This window comes from Athene cunicularia, assembly GCF_003259725.1.
Source record: "Athene cunicularia isolate RWA chromosome Z unlocalized genomic scaffold, athCun1 chrZ_part2, whole genome shotgun sequence".
Lineage (NCBI taxonomy): Eukaryota > Metazoa > Chordata > Aves > Strigiformes > Strigidae > Athene > Athene cunicularia.
Window position 1 is genome coordinate 16,744,924 of NW_020799143.1, and position 21,488 is coordinate 16,766,411.

General features: G+C 33.8%; 1 protein-coding gene across 1 annotated transcript in view; it reads right to left on the reverse strand.

Moving 5' to 3' along the window:
* Positions 1-21,488, reverse strand: part of VPS13A (vacuolar protein sorting 13 homolog A) — a 110,162-nt gene that overhangs the window by 27,849 nt on the left and 60,825 nt on the right. The window contains exons 43-60 of the mRNA XM_026866046.1: positions 20,788-20,946; positions 20,405-20,666; positions 19,345-19,505; positions 18,115-18,218; positions 16,749-17,046; positions 15,171-15,566; positions 14,269-14,373; positions 14,025-14,171; positions 10,985-11,023; positions 9,801-9,929; positions 8,980-9,113; positions 7,039-7,168; positions 6,423-6,658; positions 4,161-4,314; positions 3,170-3,316; positions 2,536-2,617; positions 1,201-1,270; positions 641-746 (exon numbers count right to left, since the gene is read on the reverse strand). Of these exons, the coding sequence (XP_026721847.1) occupies positions 641-746; positions 1,201-1,270; positions 2,536-2,617; positions 3,170-3,316; positions 4,161-4,314; positions 6,423-6,658; positions 7,039-7,168; positions 8,980-9,113; positions 9,801-9,929; positions 10,985-11,023; positions 14,025-14,171; positions 14,269-14,373; positions 15,171-15,566; positions 16,749-17,046; positions 18,115-18,218; positions 19,345-19,505; positions 20,405-20,666; positions 20,788-20,946 (2,859 nt within the window). The remainder of the gene's footprint in view (positions 1-640; positions 747-1,200; positions 1,271-2,535; positions 2,618-3,169; positions 3,317-4,160; positions 4,315-6,422; positions 6,659-7,038; positions 7,169-8,979; positions 9,114-9,800; positions 9,930-10,984; positions 11,024-14,024; positions 14,172-14,268; positions 14,374-15,170; positions 15,567-16,748; positions 17,047-18,114; positions 18,219-19,344; positions 19,506-20,404; positions 20,667-20,787; positions 20,947-21,488) is intronic.

Below are 21,488 nucleotides of genomic sequence, written 5' to 3' on the forward strand. Positions count from 1 at the left end.
CTTTTGCTTTGCCTTGCTTATATTAAACTGCTTTTGTTTCACCCACAAGGGTTAGTTTATCTTCTTTACCCTATTGAGAAAACAAGGGGAAAAGTGTGGGGGGGAAGTGATAGAGCGACTTGGTGGATCCCTGGCATTTAGCCAGAGTCAAACCATCACAATGATCTTGCTGGGCACAGAGGTGAGACTGACTAGCTTGTGGTTCTCAAGAGTCTTGCTTTTTTGCCTTTTTTAAAATGAGGGTTATGTTTCCCCTTTTCCAGTCAGTGGGAACTTTTCTGGACTGCCATGATTTCTTAAATATGATGGACAGCAGCTTAGCCACTTCATCTGCCAGTTCTCTCAGGACCTACAGATGCATATAATCAGGACTTGTGCACCTTCAGGTTCCTAAAATTCTTTTCAGAAGGTTTTGAAGCCTTCTTTGCATAGCATGCAAGATGAGGATAAAGTGTTTACTGTTTGCCTCGGTCAACGGTAACTCCTAGAAACCTCACAGCTTCATATTAGTCCCAGATACAGAAATTAACCAGTGTTATGAACAAAGATGACCAAAGTGTTGTTTTGGGTTTTTTTAAATACAAGTTGAATAATTAAAAAATTAGAATCTATTAATCTTTAAACAAGAAAAGGTTTCTACCTCTTGGTCACTTGGCAAATCAGTCTGTGTAAAGAATTCAACCAGTGCATACAGGAAGCCAAGATCTATTCTGAGATCCATCTCTTGAATCAGGACCTTAAAATACCTACAAATGAAACAAAAAAACAATTATTAAAATCTTTTACAAACATGTGTAACATGTAAAACTTAATCTAGGCTATTTAGGCCACTTATGTATGGACTTCAGGTACTGGGGCAAAGAATGCTTCCCACAGTGGTGTAAGATAATCACATTTCCTGTAACCAGAACTATTTTAATTAAGCAGCAGCATTTAATGCTAAATATAGCACTGTTAAATATAGAGTTTTTTCTAAATTAAAAAAAGACTCAAAAACTGCATTAAAAAGACACTTAAAAATCCTTGCTTAGCAATTATGTGGATAATAAAGGGAACTGAGCTTTCATCTCTCTAAGTGTTTTGATCTTTCCAAAAATGAGTTGGTGTAAAATTATCTTGCACTGTTGCCCTTATAATAATTTTAAAGTTTGATTAAACATAATCCATAGCAAAAGAGATGGAACATGTCAAAATACTTACTTAATATGAGATATTTGCGAATGTCCTGCAGTTCTCATAACAATACTGACATCAGTAAATGGTTTCGGCGCTATAAAGTTGTAAAATAAAAAGAGATCAGCACAGGTTTTTAAATTATATATACACCTTTATATTTTTAATATGAAAATATCATACATGTTTAGGATTTTCTCAATCCTGTAAAGTATGATTATGTAACAGATATGACTGGCAAACAACTAAGGTAAAAGAGCAGGAACAGAAAGGAATAGGAAGACAAGGATTAAATGGAACAACAAAATTCTATTTCAGTGATCTCTGATAACGCACCATTTTCATTTAAAAGCAAATTAATATTGATAAGATCTTAGACATAATTTCCCTAGTTAGGAATAAGATTTTCCAATGTCCAATGAAAAAAAAAATAAACTAAACAAAGAAAGAATTTTGCAGATCTATGCACTGAAGCTCGAAATTGATCACACTCAGAATGAACACCTGACATTAGCTTCTGTACAAAATCACAAGCAGTATTCTTTGTCTCAATCCAGAATCTCTCCTGAGATTCCTCTGCTCTTCCAAATGACTTTATTCTGAAGGAGCTAATGGAAGACTGCAGTTCATCACATAGTATACTGACTGACATTGAGCTCTATGCTCCAAGCAATGGAGAAGTTGGAAGGCTACATACAAACCAGACAAAATATAATTTGCCATCTACAGAGCTCATAAATGGTGCTTCAGATAGCAATTTTGAGTTTAGACTGGAACTGGTACACATTCCTTTTATTGTTAGTTGAGGTTATTTCGGATAGGTCACTAGGTCATCCATTGTGAAAAAAAAAAAAAAAAAAAAAAAACCAAAACCAAAAAACAACAGGATTAGTATAAACAATTTATTTGAGGCAGTAAGGAAAAATCAGATGACTAAATACGAAAAGTGAATCCTTACTGCCACAGAACTTCAAATGCAACTAATACAGAAATGGTGCAACAGATTCACTAACATCAAGATAACCAACAATTTCATCTGTTATTACTTTCAGCAGGCAACTCTATTTATCAGCATTGTATTAGTTGTGGTCTGAATGCAACTACCAAAAGCCCATTTTTATGCTTGGTCCAAATGTAACTTTCATGTTATGCTCTCCAAGATCACTGAACTTGTGTGTCAAAAAAAATGCGCTTTAAAGGTATGGTATCAATGGATGAAAGAAATTTTGCTTTCTTCTGGTTATCTGTAGTCAGTAAGTTTGTACAGACTTCATCTGATTGAAATGACATGGTTAACTTAATTATAAGCAATTTATCTTGTCATTTTAGAAGTAAGGATTGTGTTAAACTAGAACAACAAACCTGAATCCAAGGTGATGGACTTTGGAGGTTTAATAGGATAGAACACAAAGGGAAATATGGCTCCAGGAATCTGGTTTTGTATCTAATAAGGGTAAGGATAGGACAAGGTGCAGCATGTTAGCTTTTCAATAGTGAAATATTTTAAAATGAAGACAAACAGAAGAATTGTAAACATTACCTGTATCATTCCACCAATTCAAAAGCAGTTAAAAAAAAAAAAAAAAAAGCTATTTTGGTTCAAAATTCAAAATGAAATAATCCAATCCAAGCAGTCTAGAAAAGTTTCTTTAAGTTGGCAGTAATAAAATAGTCCAGATAATTTTGGAAAGGATTTGTTTTTAAAAACTTGGACATATGCAAGATAACAAATTATACCCATTTTTCTGTTAATTGTAAAGAAAAACCACAAGAAAAATCATGGGAGATGAATGTAAATGTTTTTCCTGAACAGTTAATAGTTATCTAGAGTTTTTTTCAGAAGCATTTCCAAAGATTGAGAAGCACTGATGTAAAAGCCAATGAGTACAATTAAATCAAAACATGACAAATCCAAACAATTATAAAAATAAATCCAAGTTTCCACGGAAGTTGCTTTTTCTCAATATGTAACTCGCTATTTTTTGACAAGACTCACCTGTATCCTGTAAATTTGAATTCTGAAAGACTTCTGATGTGCAGATGAACTGTATTCTACTTTTAAGGCTGGCAAATAATTCCTTCTGATAGGAATCTCATTTGGTTGTTGAATTTTCATGTTCATTCCATTAGGAGTTAAACATACCTATTGTATTATTAAAGAAAATTTGGTATGCTATGTGTTTCAAAAGACTGCTTTTAATAGCATACTTTAAAATTTACACTGTTCATTAACATTGTAAATATAGTTTAGCAGTAAAAGATTTGCAGCTTTTAAAGTCAGATGTCATAACTTTATTTAAAACAATCACATTTTGTCACAAATATCACTAGAAGTAGAACTACAAAATATTGCACTATTTGGGGAATCACTGGCATTTAAAATATGGCTTTCTAGACCAAAGGCAGACTAGTATAATGTAAAGGTCTATGACTGAGATAAAAATTGGCTCACTTAGCTATACCATGTTCATTTACCTACAACTATCTAGAATTTATCTATAGACAAGGACCACAGCATTTGGAGCATGAATAATTTTTTTCATGTATTTGTGGTTGAGTGACACAGTTGAACTATCCCACAATATGGCACTTGAAAAAATACAAGATTTTGTGCTAAAACAAACAAACCAATCCACCCAAAACTAACACCCTGCCCACCTTCCCAGTATAACAAATGAACAAAATGCAAAGCTTCTTTACTGTAGCTTTACGCATATTTAGTCCCATGACCTGCAAAAATGTTACACTTAGATTTCAAAGTTAGAGGCCAACAACAAAAAGTCTACAGCAAGCTTTCAAACATTTATAGATTTTTTTTTCCAAAGATTTTCTTTTCTAAACAGCACTAAAGAAGGATTTTCAAATAGATCAGGTAAACTGGTCATCTCACTTTTCACTGGAAGTTACTTCCAAGGTAGAAAAATGGATTATTTTTTTTTTCCTTTGTATACATGTAAACAATAGAATTAAAGAACTATCAGTATTACCAAAACATTTGATTCCAACTCAATAATCTTATTTTCTGAAGGAGTTAGCTCACTGTAATCTTTGAACTCTTGTTCTAATTTATCAGTCTGCTTAACACTCATTGGTCTCCATCTTGACTTCTTCTTGGGTTTTGTCTCCCAAACCACATCAGAACTTTGAATACAAAACAAAGAACCAAGAGAGAAGGATTAGCTATTTCAAAATAAGTTTTACCTACTGCAGTATAGCTTTTAATAGATTGTAACTACAGAATGAGCAACCACATCATAAAGCACTAGTGTAGTAAGTAAATTGACCCAAAACACCCACTGCCTTCTTGTTACTAAGTGGAAGCCAGTCTCTCCAGTATAATGCAAAAAAGGAAATGTTAACAGCAAGTCCGTGTAGCTCCCCACCTTGACGAAGATGGGTATGTAAGGACACTTAATCAGAAAGCTCAGTTTCAGCAGTACTGCCATGCATTATTTAATGTAGTTTTGTTCAATGTTATCTCAATGTAGTTTTCTACATATACTTCTGCATGTGTTTTGGCATACCTGAATTTATTAGAAATTGAGAACTTCAAGTCAAAATGAAATTCTTCCTGAACTACCTCTTATTTTTGATAGCTAGTTTCTTCACTCTTTCTGTCTAAATGAATAAACAGTGATTTTGGTTTACCAATTTTAGGGGGGTGTGGGGTTGGTGGGGGTTTTTTTTTTGTAGTTGGGTTTTTTTAATGGTAGCTCAAAATAATAATAAAAAAAAAGAGACAAAATAAATTAACAACAACAACAAAATAATTAATCATCCTTAAAGGGCATTAGACTCTTTTCTGCTTAATTCAACTGCTGATGTGAGAAGATGTCTTGTCTGACTTCACCTTACAGTCAAACTGAAGGCACATAATAGAGCACAATCCAACACTATCAGACAGGTGGAGGATATTTCTTCTTTCCACAAGTTACTCTAGAGCCCACAAATACACTGCTTTCCAGACACAGCTCCCTAATCCAATCCCTTTTAGATGCATCTATGTCTGTGTTCAGATACATCAACGTCAGAATCACCAAAAAAAGAGGTGAGCTAAAGGGCAAAACAACAGCTACAAAATAGAGTACTACTGTGAAATTGCTGGGAGTTTTCTCTTTTTTATCTCAATTTTTTTTTTCCCCCCTCCTAAATGTGCTATGATCCCATAACTGGTATGGTAAACCTTGTTTCTGCATCAATTTAGATGCAAACTGCCTTTCATTCTTTTCATAACAAGGCATTCACAAATGGGAACATTCTGAATAGTATGGTTTCCTTCGCTGTACCCAAGGAATAATCTCTTATCCTCAGAAAGAGCTTTCAGGAGTTTGACATGGACTCAGAGATTAACAATACCAGTTTTAAGCACTACTTGATGACTGAGTATGGACGACTGCTTCCAAAAACACTGATTCAGTGAAATCTCAATACTACTTTGAATCTATGCAATTAGCTGCCACTTTTAATGGAGCGTTTTCACTGTCTAGATAGTTATCAGATCTCAGTTTCTCAGGTGAGGGCAAGGATTGGGGTTTTCTTTGTGAATAACAGAAGTATGTAAAGTTTTTGCTTGTAAGTTTTGCAGTGTGATACAAAGAATTAATCAAGAGAAAAAACCCTCACTCTAGTAACCTCATGGCTATGTATACACAGAAATGTCTGAATTATGGAAGTGATATACAAGTGTCCCTTAGGCATTGTAAAAAGCCCCTGTTTGAATATATGATAGCACACATTTCTTATAGTTTCTCTTCTGCTTCCCTCTGAAATGTTATGGTAGAAAACCTTAAGTATTAGAGCCTTGGAGTTTCCATAACTTCTGTCAAAATTAAAAAAAACCTACAAACCACTACTGCATCAAAATTTGCAACAAAGAATTTAGCAACTTGTTTCTGTAATGAAGACTGAAAAATCCACTGACACAAACTACCCACAGTCCCTACTCCTTTAAAACTCTATTCTCACTCCCCAGACTAAATGGACAGGAAATATTTCTGTTCAATGTATTGGGAAGTTTGCCACACAGTTACAATTAGGTGCTGGAAAAATATGTACACCCAAATACAGAAAGCATGTGCATTAATATAAAACACAGTGAAAATATTTCTCTTTACAACAGGAAAACATAAAGATTTAGTTCTAAATACTCTTACTCAGACCTTTTTTTCCTCTTCCATCACACCCCAAAAAGAAATTCAGTGAGTGAAAATACCTGAAGTTAAACATTTTAGACAGTTGCACACAGTTACCTTGTAATTCCAATGTAAGACACCTCTTGCTTCGTATAATTATTAACCAATGAAATTCCAACATCTTGCAAAGACAGAACAATTTCCTGTTCTGCTAGTTCTGCTTTTACACTTTCATATGTCAATTTAAATACATTCTCATCTTCAGTGATCAGGACAATACGCTGCAAACCTTCAAAAAATGACACGAAATAGACCACTTTCCTACAATCCAGGCTGAGTATTTCCATTTTGTCCTAGGAAACAAGACAGAAGAAGTTTTTACAACTATTTAATCAAAAAAGTTTTTACAACTATTTCATCATTCTACTCCACAAGCAAATGCAAGCACAGAGATAGGAACAACAATAGACGACCTTTTTTAAAGGTACAGGGAAGTAATAATAAAGTTTTTAATGATGAAGTTTTACAGCAGTAAAAGTACACATACTTTCGAACTGAAGGTAATGCTTACTGGCGTAAGCTCCAGCAAATACAGTGTTGTTACTGTGCGGTGTTTGAACTTCATATATGAGATTAATGATCATACTCACTACATATGGAATTTCATACATACACTGATGAACAGGATAATACATTAGATATCATTAAAAGGAGATCTAGATAATATACATACCTCTTTTGGGGTAATTTCCTCAGTTCTACTTCCACATTTCCATTTCAATTTTCTAGATCCTGCTGGGTCTGCCCAAGTATACAGTACTGCCTTGTTTGGCTGAAGACAGTCTTCTAATTCACTGAGGGAGCTTGAATACAGTAATATTAAATTAAAATTTCCATTATATTTTGTGTCAATGACTTTTGCATTCTAGCATTCAACAAGAACAATTATTTTTTCAAATAATTAAAATGAAAACTTAAAACACTGTGCATGCAAGAACATGAACAAAACCATTCTCAGCACAATAATACAAACAGTATTTATACTTCAAAAATATGTATGTGTACTTTAGAAATAAAGTATACACAGTAGATCTTAAATGCTCATTTTCTTCTGCACTTGTGATTAACAGGGGAACATTAAGTGCAGAAAAAAAACAGACAGTGGAGCTCACAAGCTGAAAGGAAAATTCAGGATTTGTGCTGCCAAATATGAATATTCCAAGAGAAGAACAGTGCGTTCAAAATCCATTGTTTAGGAAAGGTTTCCCCTGTATGATTTGCTGAAGGGAAAAAAAGTGCAGTGTTTCTTATCTGTATACAGTAGATGTTTTGAGACAAACAGATTTTAAATTTCATTCCCCTCACATACATTTAAAAGCTGGCTGTTTTTTACAGCTCTCTGAAAGGAGCCTACCCCCAGGAGGGGAAGTGGAGAGGGAGATGCTGATCTCCTCTCAGTGGGATCAAGTGATAGGATGTGTGGGAATGGTTCAAAGCTGCACCAGAAGAGGTTTAGACCGGACATTAGGAAATATTTCTTCACCAAGAGGGTGGTGAAACACTGGAACAGGCTGGTTAGATGCCCCATGCCTATCCCTGTTTAAGAGGCATTTGAACAAATAGCATGCTTTAACATTTGGTCAGCCCTGAAGTGGTCAGGCAGTTGGACTAGCATCTAGTAGGTCCCTTCCAAGTGAAATGTAATAAGATATGATATACCATTCTTATTCCATTCTCCATAGTTCTTTACAGAAGTTACATATATACTTACTAAATTTATACTAGGGATGCCCAAAAGCCAACTAAGAAGATAACAATTCCTAATCTTTACAGATAAAAACCAAAGCAAATAATTGACTGTATTCTTCAAACAGGAACATACAGTTGCAAGCTTAATTTGACTAGCAGCTCTTCCACTTTTCAAGTTAAAAATCTTTAAACAACACTGCTCTGACCGATTGAAAGGAAAAAATTGTAGATGCTGTTTGGCTTTTTAAAAGAAACAGGTCAAGAATGCTGTAGATATGCTTACATTTCTCAGCACTGCACAGTATCTGCATACAGTAGCAAAGCATTACAAAGACATTCCAGCTTGAGAACAGAACCAGTATACCGTGCAAGTACAGAAAAAATTTTTTACTGATGGCAGATAATTCTTATTTGTTAAAATAATCTTAGTTTTGGTCCAGTTTGACAAAATTTATATAACTACCGACCCATTTTTCAGTCTGTTTACTCATCTCTCCCATAAATTTTAAACCATTCTTTCAGCTAAATGTCAACTAAATATGATAGAACTCTAAGTCTCAAATCTAATTGCAACTCATTTGTTACTTATTATGCACAGTCAGCCTCTGCACATTCTTTTGCTCCTACTAGGAATGTAGAGAGCAAAGGCCACAGAATTAATATAAAGAGAAACCAGAGAGCTTCTTTCGCTCACAGAGCAGTTTCTTTACTTGCAGAAACAAACATCTAACAATACATAACACTGCTCTGTTAATAATTCATTCTCTTCAGTTTATAAAACAAGAGATTTTTGGGTGCTCTGACAAAATTAGATAGCCATTTCTTTAAAAATAAGCTTCTTAAGGAATAAGAGTGCTTACAATACATGAAATAACAGTTCGCATGTCTTCAAGCAGACACCCATACTAAAACTCTTCTTACATACCTTTGTCCATACTCAATAATTTCTGCTTTAGTATGGTTTATCAACAGAAATGGAGCGGCACCATCATGGTAATTAGAAAAGGTAATCACGATAGAATGTTCAGTCACGTTAACATCCACTGTAATTCCTCCAAGCTATCGGATGTAAAAATTAAGTAAAAGTGAAATTAATTTCTGGTAAAGCAAATGTAATTTAAATATTTTGAAAAATTTTTACTCTCATAAGATAAAACCATCTAAGAGTCAAATAAACAACCTGTTTTAACATACCTTTAAAATACTTCCCTGATCTAAGTACTAGGTAACAGGCATTGCACTCAGTAGTAATCAAAACTATGGAGAATGAGTTATCTACTGTAAAAAGTTAGGCTGACAGTACAGGAATCTCCCTTGAACGATTCATTCACATTAAAGCCCTCCAAAGCATTAAAAACACTCATATATTTAGAAACTACTGCTAGATGAGACAATATGCAACACAAATAAATTTAGTGGAGTCAAAGTTACTTTTCAAAGTAACTTAGTGTTACATTAGATCTAATGTAAATATTTCTCAGCCTCAGATAAAGAACACTAGTAAAACAACCTGTTTCCACTTCTACAAACCTGCTTCGCGCAGAGAAGTGCTTAAAACAAAACATCTATTACACACACAGAAAAGTGAGAGCAGGAGAATGAGTATAATATGTTTACATACATATAATTTTTTCCCCAGCTAAGGTTTTTTAAGACTTGATTGTATGAGAAGACAGAAAGTTCTGAGAATGGAAAGGAAGCAGTTAGTTATGTTGTTTTATCTAACTTCCAAAGGCAACAATTCACCTTGTTGTCCAAATGCAGTAGCAGACAGTTTTCTTGCTTATCAAAATTTATCTTCTTTGGGGGGAGATCAGAATTTTCAACTCTAACAAGCAGTTTGTTGGCATCACTTTCAGGCCAAAAGGGAATGCACTAAAAAAAAAAAAAAAAAAAATCAGGTAATTTAAAGTAAGTGAGAAAACAAACTACATGTTAAATGGCATTAGCCCAAAGCTCATCTAGTAAAATTCTGCCCCAAAACGTAGTGAGTTGGATCAGAAACTCTAAAAAAACCTAAAAATAATTACTTACCTGAATACAATAAACTGAAAGGAAGTCAGAAATAAGTCAGACTACAGTGAAGAAACCGAGGAGTTAAGGAGCTAAAAGTGAAAACAGCAAGACTTCATATTCACATGAAGAAGTAGATTTAAAATGGATAACGTATATGAAATTCAGAGTATAAAGCTCAGCATAGTACAACACTGAAAAGGCCATGCTTATTACAAAAAAAAAAAAAAATCAATCGACATAATTGTTCTTCTATTAACACCATTAACAAGCCTCTTGCCACTAAGTATAAAGTACAAATCTTACAGTGACAACCAATGACAAAAAGGGATATTAGTATAAATACACCCCATAGTAACTTGAGTACACAGGGCATAAACATACTAGCTGTTCTTTTGAAATACTTTATATATAAGAATACCTATAGACACACACACACACACATATATACACACACACACACACACACACACACACACACACGTGGGTAAATAAAATACAAAGCATTTGGCAGCTAAATCAGAGAGCATGTTCTGTTATTCACATCCACAATTGAAACCACAGGCATTCTGGGTTTAAAAATCCCACAGACTTCAATACTCTTCAACAGTTTATACACCAAATGGTTAAGACAAGGAGGCAGGGAAAACAAAAGTTTTAACTGTAACTAATGAAAAGTCTCCACTAGAGTCCTGCCACAGGAACAAGCTATGATTAACAATTACTCTCAACCAGAAAGAACCAAAGTCTGTCTAGATAGACCAGTTTTCCTGTATTTCAAGCTGTTCACCTGCAACATCCAAAACTTCAGGAACATCTTTCTCTGACATAGGTTAAGAAATGAAATCTTTATATTTAATTGTGTCTGAATCCTAGAATTAAATCTTCAATGGTGAAAGACTAGTTCACCCACTTACCATGCCACTAAGTTCCCTTTCCCATTGTTTCTCACACCACAGGAAGCAGGAAGACAAAGGAAAAAAATATAGTTAAACAGCAAGGTTGAAGGTGTTATCTACATCAATGTATCCTACAGACAAAGGAAATTTGTGCTGTAAACTAGTATAAAACATAGCAAGTAAGTCGCAACATGGAAATCAAGAGCTCTCAAAGGAAATTCAAGGAGAATCAGTCAACAGTAAATTAAAGTTTAAAATCAAAACCAACATAAGTAAAAAGGATTGGCTAAACAAGAAGTTACAGAATTAACCACAGAGAACTGAAAAATAAATTTTTGCACTGATCTTCAGCCACAGAATGTGTCACAAATTTAAGTGGTTTCCAAATGTTTTACCACACACTTGCTAATTGCTTCACTAGATACTGTATTTATACAACAATCTCTATTCCATAATAAAATCAGTAATTTATATTTACCAGTGGCCTCATGTAGTCTTTGGCAATGTTTTCTTTTTTTTTTTTTTTTCCCCCCTAAGGATGTATGTTGCTTAACTGTCTTGCACAAGCCATTTCATACTAATCACTGTCCAACAAGTTTTATCACAACCTTTGAACAATGAATTTTTCTAAAAATAGTAATTAAAGTCTCAGATAGATTTACTGCTTTCCAGACAGGGAACATGTCCACGAAGAGATAGGTTCTACAGAAGGATTGCTTTTTTCCCCTGAAAAAAACAGGTTGTCACCAAGAAGAGTGGATAAAAAAAGAAAAGCAGCAGGAAGGATTTTGTTTTACTTAAAATTACAAAAATAGAATGGAGGGAGAGGGGAGCAAGCTAAAATATGAAGTAACATTTCAACAAGCTTCTTGTTTTTTTGAAGATCAATCTAATGTAAAAAACTAAGAAGTCTTTAAAAAAATCACAGGAACTAATTAAAAAAAAAAAAAATTAGGTTAGCTGAATAGCAGAGTTCCAGCTCTCAAGAACAGTATCAGATGGGAACTTGGCTTTGGAAATTGGTCTTGGATGCCCAAAGACAGACCAATATTGGTTGTACTCTACATAGATTTAGAAGAGATAAAAAACATGCTGAATTGACCAATTGGGTTACAAACAGAAATCTCGGCAGACTTAACTCTCACAACACAGATTTTTAGACTGCTTATCAAAAGGGAAAGTACTGACGCAATGTGGAATGGCAAGCAATCTTGGGAGTGAAGTTTGCAGTAATTGAGGAGTGGATACAGATTCCTCTGTTCACCCCTACTACTGCATTTGAGAAACTACCATATCTAATCTTTCAAAAGTTATTGGGGGTGATCCTAAAACCTACAAAGTCCTCCTCTGATACTTGATAACTGAAAGGAGACTAAGGTAAACTAATACAGTTATGAAACACTTGAGAAACAATGATGCTTGTTGGACAACCTGGAAAATTCTGTAAGCATATCAGCGAAACAGCCAATACAGGAAAACTACAGATTATATTTGTAGCAATGTATTTGAACGTGCAAAACTATTACCTTTGAATAGTTTTTGCAGAACATTTCAAAAGTTCCTATAAAATAATTACATTTATTCTAATAGCAACTCTATATCAAATAGAAAACACAGACCACCAAGAAGTCATAAAATGTACCTATTTCCTCAAAGTAAGAAGTTAGATATGAAGTGACCCATACCATTACACATGAACCTTTGTCATTTCAGAGCTTTATCAATGAACTAGATGAGGAATCATGCATGTAAAGAATCCAAAAACTATGTAGAATCAAACAAAAGTCTGGTTCAGAGGAACATAAGACTATTAGGAAAAAGCAAAATGTGTAGGCTTATGGCAAACAGCCTATTCTTGAGTAAAAGCAAGAAAACATTTTTGAAAATAATGATAAACATTATGGGAAGCTGAACTGACTTAAACACATGAAGATCTAAACATCATTGTGTACACTTAAAAATCACAATGGAACAGTGACAACAAATAGCAAGCAAAGTAGTATTGATTTCATAAATTGAAATAATTACATTTAAATAGTATTTCTCCTCCATAAACATTAAAGAAAAAAAGCACACTTAAGGAACATATGTTGAAGGTACCAAAAATGTAGTAAAAAGATCTAGTTATGAATCTGATTTAAAATATTCTTTTAACTTTGGTATTTTAGTTTGCAAGCATTTTTGGTAACCACTTGAAGTATCTACAATGCTAAAGAAAACTGAGAGGGCCTCCAACTGCACAGTTTGTTAGGCTTAACTCTGTCTCTGTTTTGGAAATGCTCCCTTCAAGAATCATTGGAAGGAAAGGAGTGAGATTTCACTCTTCCCAGAAGTCAGCATGGATCACTTTCAGCTTTCATAGACCCCCAACACCACCCCAAACAGGCACTGCTTCTCCTATATGCCCTGAAAGAAGACATGATGGCCTCAAAACTCAAAAATACACAAAAGACATAATTGTGGGATATTGCAGTGCAAACAGCCAAGTTGCATGCCATCTGCAACAGTCTAGACCTCTGCAGCACAGACAAAAGCCCAAAGCTATTTACACACCATTTGGCCCTGGGGCCAGTATTCCCTCTCTTGAAATGATGCATTAAGCACTAAAAAACATCAGTGACACTACTCCCAGAATAAGAGTTTGGAGCTATCTCAACTGATCCACATGAGGGATTATCTTCCTAAATGAAAGCAGAAGGACATGTACCAGGTCAGCCAAACCACTCTATCAGTTACCACTGCAAAAACTGAACAGAAATTTCAGTGCCACTGCAGAGAGAGGTAATAGAGTAACAGTGCAGGTCTTTTTCTTATACTGTTTATGATGCAGGTAGCAGAGAAAACTTTACAATTACAATGTAGACAGCTTTAAAATATATCCTACAGAAACACTGATAAAGAGTAAGAGGACATAGATAATTTATTAAAAAAGCATGATATGTTCAGACATTGTCACTGAACACTATGCATGGCTTATTTTCCATCAGTGAGTGTTCAAACCAAATTTTTTTTTTCTCCTTCCATAAACAACTTGGAATAGCTTCCTTTATAAGGTTACCTGTTGCAAAACAATAGGAATCCACTTCTCCATGCCTTCTTCAGCTACTTCCAAAGTATATTTGCTTCTATTTGAGATCATAAAATATGGAGTGAAAGTTACAATTCTAGTAATATTAAAACTGCTGTTGTTTATGGTGATACCAACCTATGAATAGAAGGACATTGTTAGAATTATGCTGTTACTTTCTTACCTCATTAATATTTCCTGAAAATAATGAATTCAAAAGATAAATTTCACTCACTTGATATTCCTTTTTGTGGCTCTTGCATTTCAAACAACCATGACTTCCAACAGTGTCCAGTGAAAACGGATCAGACAGTTCACTGTCAGTTACCATAAGCTGCACCTGTGAAGAAGCACCCTGAATTAATGTTCAGCTTACAGAGACTAACAACATTTAAAATCATACCTAAAGTATGTGTATATATAAACATAAGTGCATACTGGAAATACTGGTGTTTCTATTAAAAAGCCAAGACATAACAATTGCCCGTATTGTCTCACAAAGATATTTTCTACCACCCTTAGTTATAAGCTATGTGAAATAAGCATTATAAGTGTAGGATACTCCAGAGGAGGCAACCACATAAGAATCCTTTCCAAAACTTATCACAATTAAAATCTCAAACACAATCAACAGTCTCATAATTCCTCTCATACCATTCATCAGTCAGTAATATGCAGCATTAAAAAAATCAAAGCAGACTCAAATGGTAAATTGAATCTTAGGTTACTACAAGCTCAGATCCCATCTACCAATCACCATGGCAAGCATTCATTTTTCAAGTACCACAGCTTTACATTTCTTAAACAACTTCTGCATCTCACTTGGAATAAGGACCTTTATTGATGCAGTTTAAATGGAATAAAGGAAATTGTTTTATCTAGGAAACATTTCTCAGTGAATTTTATTCCTCCCAAAGATGAGAATCTCTTTCTTAACTATATCTTGGATAATGTAGATTTCCTATCTCAAGCATATCTGACAATACATTTCAAAAAAATTGTCATTAGATGGAATATCTTAGGTTTCACACCCTTTACAGAGCATAGCATAGTGTAGGTAACTTTCAAAGTGTAAAAATGCTTTCATATAAAAACACGGGGGTGTACAGAGCTGTCAGGTTTTTCAGAATACAATACCTTATTATTTTGGAGGAAGTTTTTGGGCTGGAAAGAAAAAAGCAGTGGCTTCTTGTAATCTGGAGGATGCTTGCGGTGAATACCATCAGCTTTGTACTGCAACATTCTACCAGTTTTATTTACCATCCAGTAAGGACTGTGAATTGCTATAACCATCTGCCCAGTTGTGTAGGTCACATGGACAGCAATATCCAGTTCAGTCTTGTCCAACTCCGTGATGCAGTAAAATGTCGTAAAGCTGATATCAGGTAGATTGCTTTTTACATGGTACTCACTCTTCCAATTTTGATCAAGATAGTTAAGCAACTGTAAATCTAGTTTTGTTTGATCCAAGACTGCATTATGAATCTGGGATGAACATCCTTCTGGTAGAGTCTCATATTTGGTCCCATTTCCCTTTAAAAAAACACCAAATAGTATACATTTACATGAGTTACATTCGAAATTCATATCCACTTTTATTTTCTAGGTAGCTTTGAAAATTAAGATACAAATTATTTAGGCAAAATTTTTAAATGTTTATTATCCTATTTAACTATGTTACACTGTTAAACATCTACCATAATATATCATGTTACAGAAAAAAAACCCCTATGCATAGTCATCAATATTTAACACCTGAAAAAAATGTGTCACCAAATTAAAATACATAAACATGCTGAAATGACAGATTTCCTCAACTTATTATTTCTTTCATGAAATTTAAATTTGTAACAGACATACAGAAAAAAGCCTGTTACTTCCATACATGTGGTAGAGGATACGGTCTCTAGCTCTGGAGACTAGAATTTTGTCTCTAAAGTGCAATTGATACAAAATTTAATTATTAAATTCTACTATTTGAGTTTAAATACTAAATATTAACACCACCTGGAAAAAAAAGGTTCAATGTCTCCCATCTATACTTCTATTATCTTAAGTCTAGATGAGTAAGCAGCGAGGCACAACCACAGCACATCACAGAACAAAACATGTAGTGCTGAGGAACCAACATCCACTCTGTATGCGTTTTAGGTGTTTTACTTGAGACAGGCTCTCATGCAGCTATGGAATGAATGCCTATTAACAGTCAAAGTGCAACTAATCGTTTAATTTCATTGGAAAAGAATATAAAGTCTGACACTAGGCTGCAATTTAAGCCAAAATCTGGCAAAAAGGAAGGCCTGAGAGAATTCATTAAAAGCATATTACTGCTAAAAGTCAGTGACCATATAACACAAAAAATGCTACTGCAGGCTGACCCACTTCAGTCACCTGAGGCTGTCATAATTTACAGGAAAAACTGCACTGTTTAATTAGGCTCAAGCTGCACTTGAGCAAGAGAAAATTATTCTCTCACAGGCCTAAGCTTGTACAGTGTCAAGTTTACTAAGTATGACTTATTACTAATGATTAATACCATCACGTTATGACATTCTGGTACTGTTTAATTTCTGTAGATAAAGACTTGCCCTTACAAGATCTGTAAGCAGAAGCCCTCTCTTTTAATACCCATTTATAAATGTATTTCAAGCAGCTGATCAGCTTTCATATCCTAGGTGGGAAACATCACCAAGAAATTAAACATTGAAGAATTACCTCTACAGAATAAGTTATTTGATAAGGAAGAAGATTGCGGAGAAGAACAGAAGGCCATAAATGAACAACATATGGAAAGTCCCATTGATCATCTGCACATAATGAAGATGTCAACATGTCTTTTACAGGAACAATATTGATGATAAGTGAGTGGTTAGTTGACCTCACAGACTGGCATTTCCTTTGTAATAAACTATCAACATTTTTCATAATTTCATCAAACGTAATTCCTTCACACATATCGTATTCTCCATCCACTCCACTTTCATTGGCTAGTGGTTGCAAACTCAGTATGGATCTGTAAATGAAAACATTTTTTAAACACTCAATATGAGATTGAATTTTTCAGTTATGAAAAAATACTATGCAACAACACTAACATTCTAGTATTACTTGGATTTTGGTAGATTTCTGACAGTAATCCATTGCCTGCCTTTATCTCACTTAAAAGAGGAAGCAAAGGTGGTCTGGATCCCCAAAATTCATTGTACCACTTGGGATTTTTTGTTCCACACCACCATATACTTCCCTTGCAAAAAAAGGGACTGTTGTAAATTCTTATGAAGAGGCTACTGAATTGCTTTAGAAGTGCTGCTGTATTTCTTGTTTCAAGCAAAAGGTCTAGATGAACAACTCACTCCTATGACAGATGTGCAGAAAGTGCACTTCTTTCCAGTCACCTAAAGCATCAAGTTTATGGATTATTTACACACATGGCTTTTCTAAGGCAACTACTTTAATCCAATCAGTTGCTCTTTGACTGACTATTTCTGGTAGTAAACATTTCTTGACTGCCTAGTGGAACTCACCCATGTATCTATGCAATGAATCAGAATGTCACTAAACCTTATTAAAGAAAATACAGATAGTTAGAAATATGAATGAACTTACATTACCTACAGTAAAGTATAACTTATTTAGTGAAAGAGATACACAGCTGCCATCTTAAAAAAAACCCTAACAGTGTTTGTGGGAAAACAGAAGGAAAAAGTCACTGTAACCATAAAAACCAATCAAAGCAAACTGCCTAAAAGTTGTGACAGTTCAGCTAAACTGCACATACAAATTGACTGCAGTTTTAAGCCGGTATTAGCTTGAAGGTGCTTATAGCATAGCTATACTGGAAGTCAAGTCATTCTAAGGTTGAAAAGCTTTTTTGTACATCTATGATAGAGTTTAAGTATATCAGGTTCAATTTTTTTACTTCAGAATCACAAAAATCAAAAGAAGCCTAACAATGTCAGTATAGTATTAATTACAGTATTAGGTAGCAAAGGGAAACTATATTTTTAGAATAATTGTATGGATACAATAATCAACAATGTATAAACATATTTCATTACAAAAGAACAATGCAGTAAAGTACCTGTAGGAGGACAATGGTATGTTGAATTCATTTTCTGGTGAAGCAGTCCCTAAACATCTTCCTTCCTCAAAAATATTTAATGGGATTGAAAAATGATTCCTTATCTATATGAAATAAAAATCGAGCAACATACATCAGGAAAAAATGGAAATAAAGTGTTGTGAATATAATGGAGCACAGAATAAGAACTCTCTCATTGTTCATCTTATCCATTTACCACACAAGTGCAGGTACTTCAAAAGAACTGTCTCTCATACCAGCAAAGCTCCTTGAATGATTTGATTGTGTATAGTTTAATGATATATTTTAATTATAAAAAGAATACATTAGCTGTAAAATTCTTTTCACGGAGAAACATAAAGCCCTGTATAAACAAAGACAAGTAAACCTGAACTATCTAATAACTTTCCAAAGAACTTTCACCTAAAAATAGAAGAGATATAAGGGCGTGTGGGTCAAAATCCATATGGCATAAAACACAACGAAACTGTAAATAAATATTTTGAGTTAAGTCATCAACACCCATTCTAATTTGGGGGCTATATAATTCTTTTGTTCTTTACAAACACTATTTTTTTAAATTTCAGGTTAATTTAATAGCATTATTAGCTCTAGGAAAAAAAAAAAACAATTCAATTTAGGGAAGAATAAAACAGTAAATCTTGTTATTAACCAACTCATGAACTACTCTGGGCAAAAGCAGCAAGTGAAATGTAACAGGGACACTATCACTATAGAAAACTAATATCTGGACCATCCCTGTACTTCTAAACCACATATTATCTATCAAAAATACTATTCAATCAAAAAAGATATATGCTCATCAGCTGACTCTGTACTAAGCTTGAAATTCATGTATCAATGCTACAGGATAGAGTAAAAGAAATAATCCATAGAAGGATAACCTTGTGATAAGGTAAATGGAGGTTTCTTGACACAAAACAAATAGTTCAATAAGACTGAAATTAGACCTAGTACAAGAAAACATTACTGATGAATTATCCTGATCTTAAATCTGGTCTGTTTCCACTCCCACCCAACCCCTGTCTTTGTCACACTGAAAAAGCTTTTTGTTCTTGAAAATGTCTTCTGAACTAATAATACACACCAAAGTTATATGAATTGTTCAGATAAGTTGTTAAAATACTTTTTATAAAATATTTAAAGAATACAGGATCATTTTCATGCATTAAAAAATTAAAGTGAAATTATGTTTGGAAATATAGTAACCTGAATAGGAGAACGTATAGTTATCATCTTGCTTCCTTCAACAGTATCAATTTGGCAGACAATGGACCTTTCAACACCCGATTCCTCGTGTCTCACTCTGTAAATACATCGACCCACTTTTGTCAATGGAATCTTTTCCACGGTGGAATGATTATGTGGACCTAGAATTTACAAGATAAGAAATGAAAGACTCAAAACGACCATGAAGATACATTTGAAAGACAGAAATGTGCATTCAATATAATTTTCTGCATCATTCAATCAAAAAAATATAAAGCAGATTAAAAAGTACAATCACTACTCTTAATAGGCCAATCTTGCAGTGTTACTGAAGAAACAGCAAGGATTTTTTTTTCACCACAGGAAAAAGATTAAATAAGCACATCACTCAAATATTTAAGTGGGTTTTCCTACTGCAAATAAAAATAGTGTCTAAGAGAGAAATGTTTACAAGATGTAATGCTTATTAACAAGGTACAGCTCATATATACTGCAAGACCAATTCAACTAAGACAACACCAGTTTGAAAAATGTGTTGAAAAAACTGTCAGTTGTTACAATGAATCAAATTGTTAACACATGCACCATTAAAAATAGATAAATTCTACTTCTAGCTTTAACTGTGGTTTACTTGAAATTATTTAAAACAATCTTTTCTTAAAAACATCCCCCTTAAGATTAACTTCTGCTATGGACACACATACATACAGGCCTCAAAATTCTACTGAAAAAAATTATTTTGAGGTGCTTAATTCTGCATTAATGCGTGAATACAAACAAAAACATTTGATTGCAGTAAAATTATGAAATAAAGACTAGTTACCTAACTCATTTATCACAGTAGAAAATTTATGCTATAAAAATTAACAAGCATGATACATGTAACTTTTAGCTCCAAATTCTAAAGCAGAATTTCAAATGCTATCAGGTATCTAAAATCCAAAGAAACATATCTTTCATGCTGTGTAGTCCCTCAACACTTCTCGACCTGTACAAGATGCAGTATTATGCATCATACAGTATTTACAAAACCAGAAAATGTATGAACCTTGAAACTTACAGATCTGAATGTAAAACCTCTTGCTGCTCAGAGTTGTCATTGCTGTGAACTGGTCACTCTCATTTTTAGTTCTGACAAATTCCATATTTAAATTCTCTCCATCTCTTAAATGAAATATTTTTGCTCCAAATTCGACATTAAGGACACTAAAGGAATCACTAGGTGAGACAGTGATGGGAAGTCCTAAAGAATTTATTATTACAAATGGTGCTCGGTCTTTTTTGAAGATATCTGAAGTCTGACTAGCTGCCTCAGCAAATGCCTAGAAAGCAAAGAACAAATTTAAAACACGAATATACTGAATGAGACTTCATCAAAACAATCTGTGTGAACATTCATTTAACAATTCTGACAATATTGCATAGTTAAGTAATCTTTCTTACCGTGCCCAAGTTACTCAACATTTGTAGCCCACATTTGGATAGTGTAATGTTCAGCTGGTCCTTTGAGGAAACATTTATTACTGTTTTATATTCTGGAACTTTGTAGTTTTCTTCTTCTGCATCTGATTCAACCAATGCTTTTTTAGCCTTCTTTTTCATCTGAAAGGAGATTTTTAAAGAATTTTTATTTGACCACTCCTTCTGTAGAAGCAAGTTTTACCTCAAGATTCTTTTTCTCTCCCTTTCCCACTCCCATGTTCTGCCACAATTTTCATTTTATTCTCAAATAAAAACAAAAGCAGGAGAGAATAAAGGAGGCAAGTGGCAAGAGATACATTTCAGAAGTCAGTGACAGTAGCTAAATTTGATTATTCAAAAACAAAGAACATAAATTTACATAACTACTGACATATCCAGCAAATGCTGTGTGAAAATATTTATCTTATCTAATAACACTGTGTAAAAACATATGTAATTGTTTTCATAGTCTTAAAGCTGTAACCCCAAATTTAGTCATTATGCTTCCAAACCAAATACTTATTTTGTATGTTTTCATTTGTTTGAAGGGGAAAAAAAAAATCATAAAATCACACATAATACATTTTCCTAGCCTTTAACATTTCTGGAAATTCTTTATTTCCAAATGTTACATTTCAAATCTGGGTAAGAAGATAGGTTTGACTTACTATCTTCAATCTTTC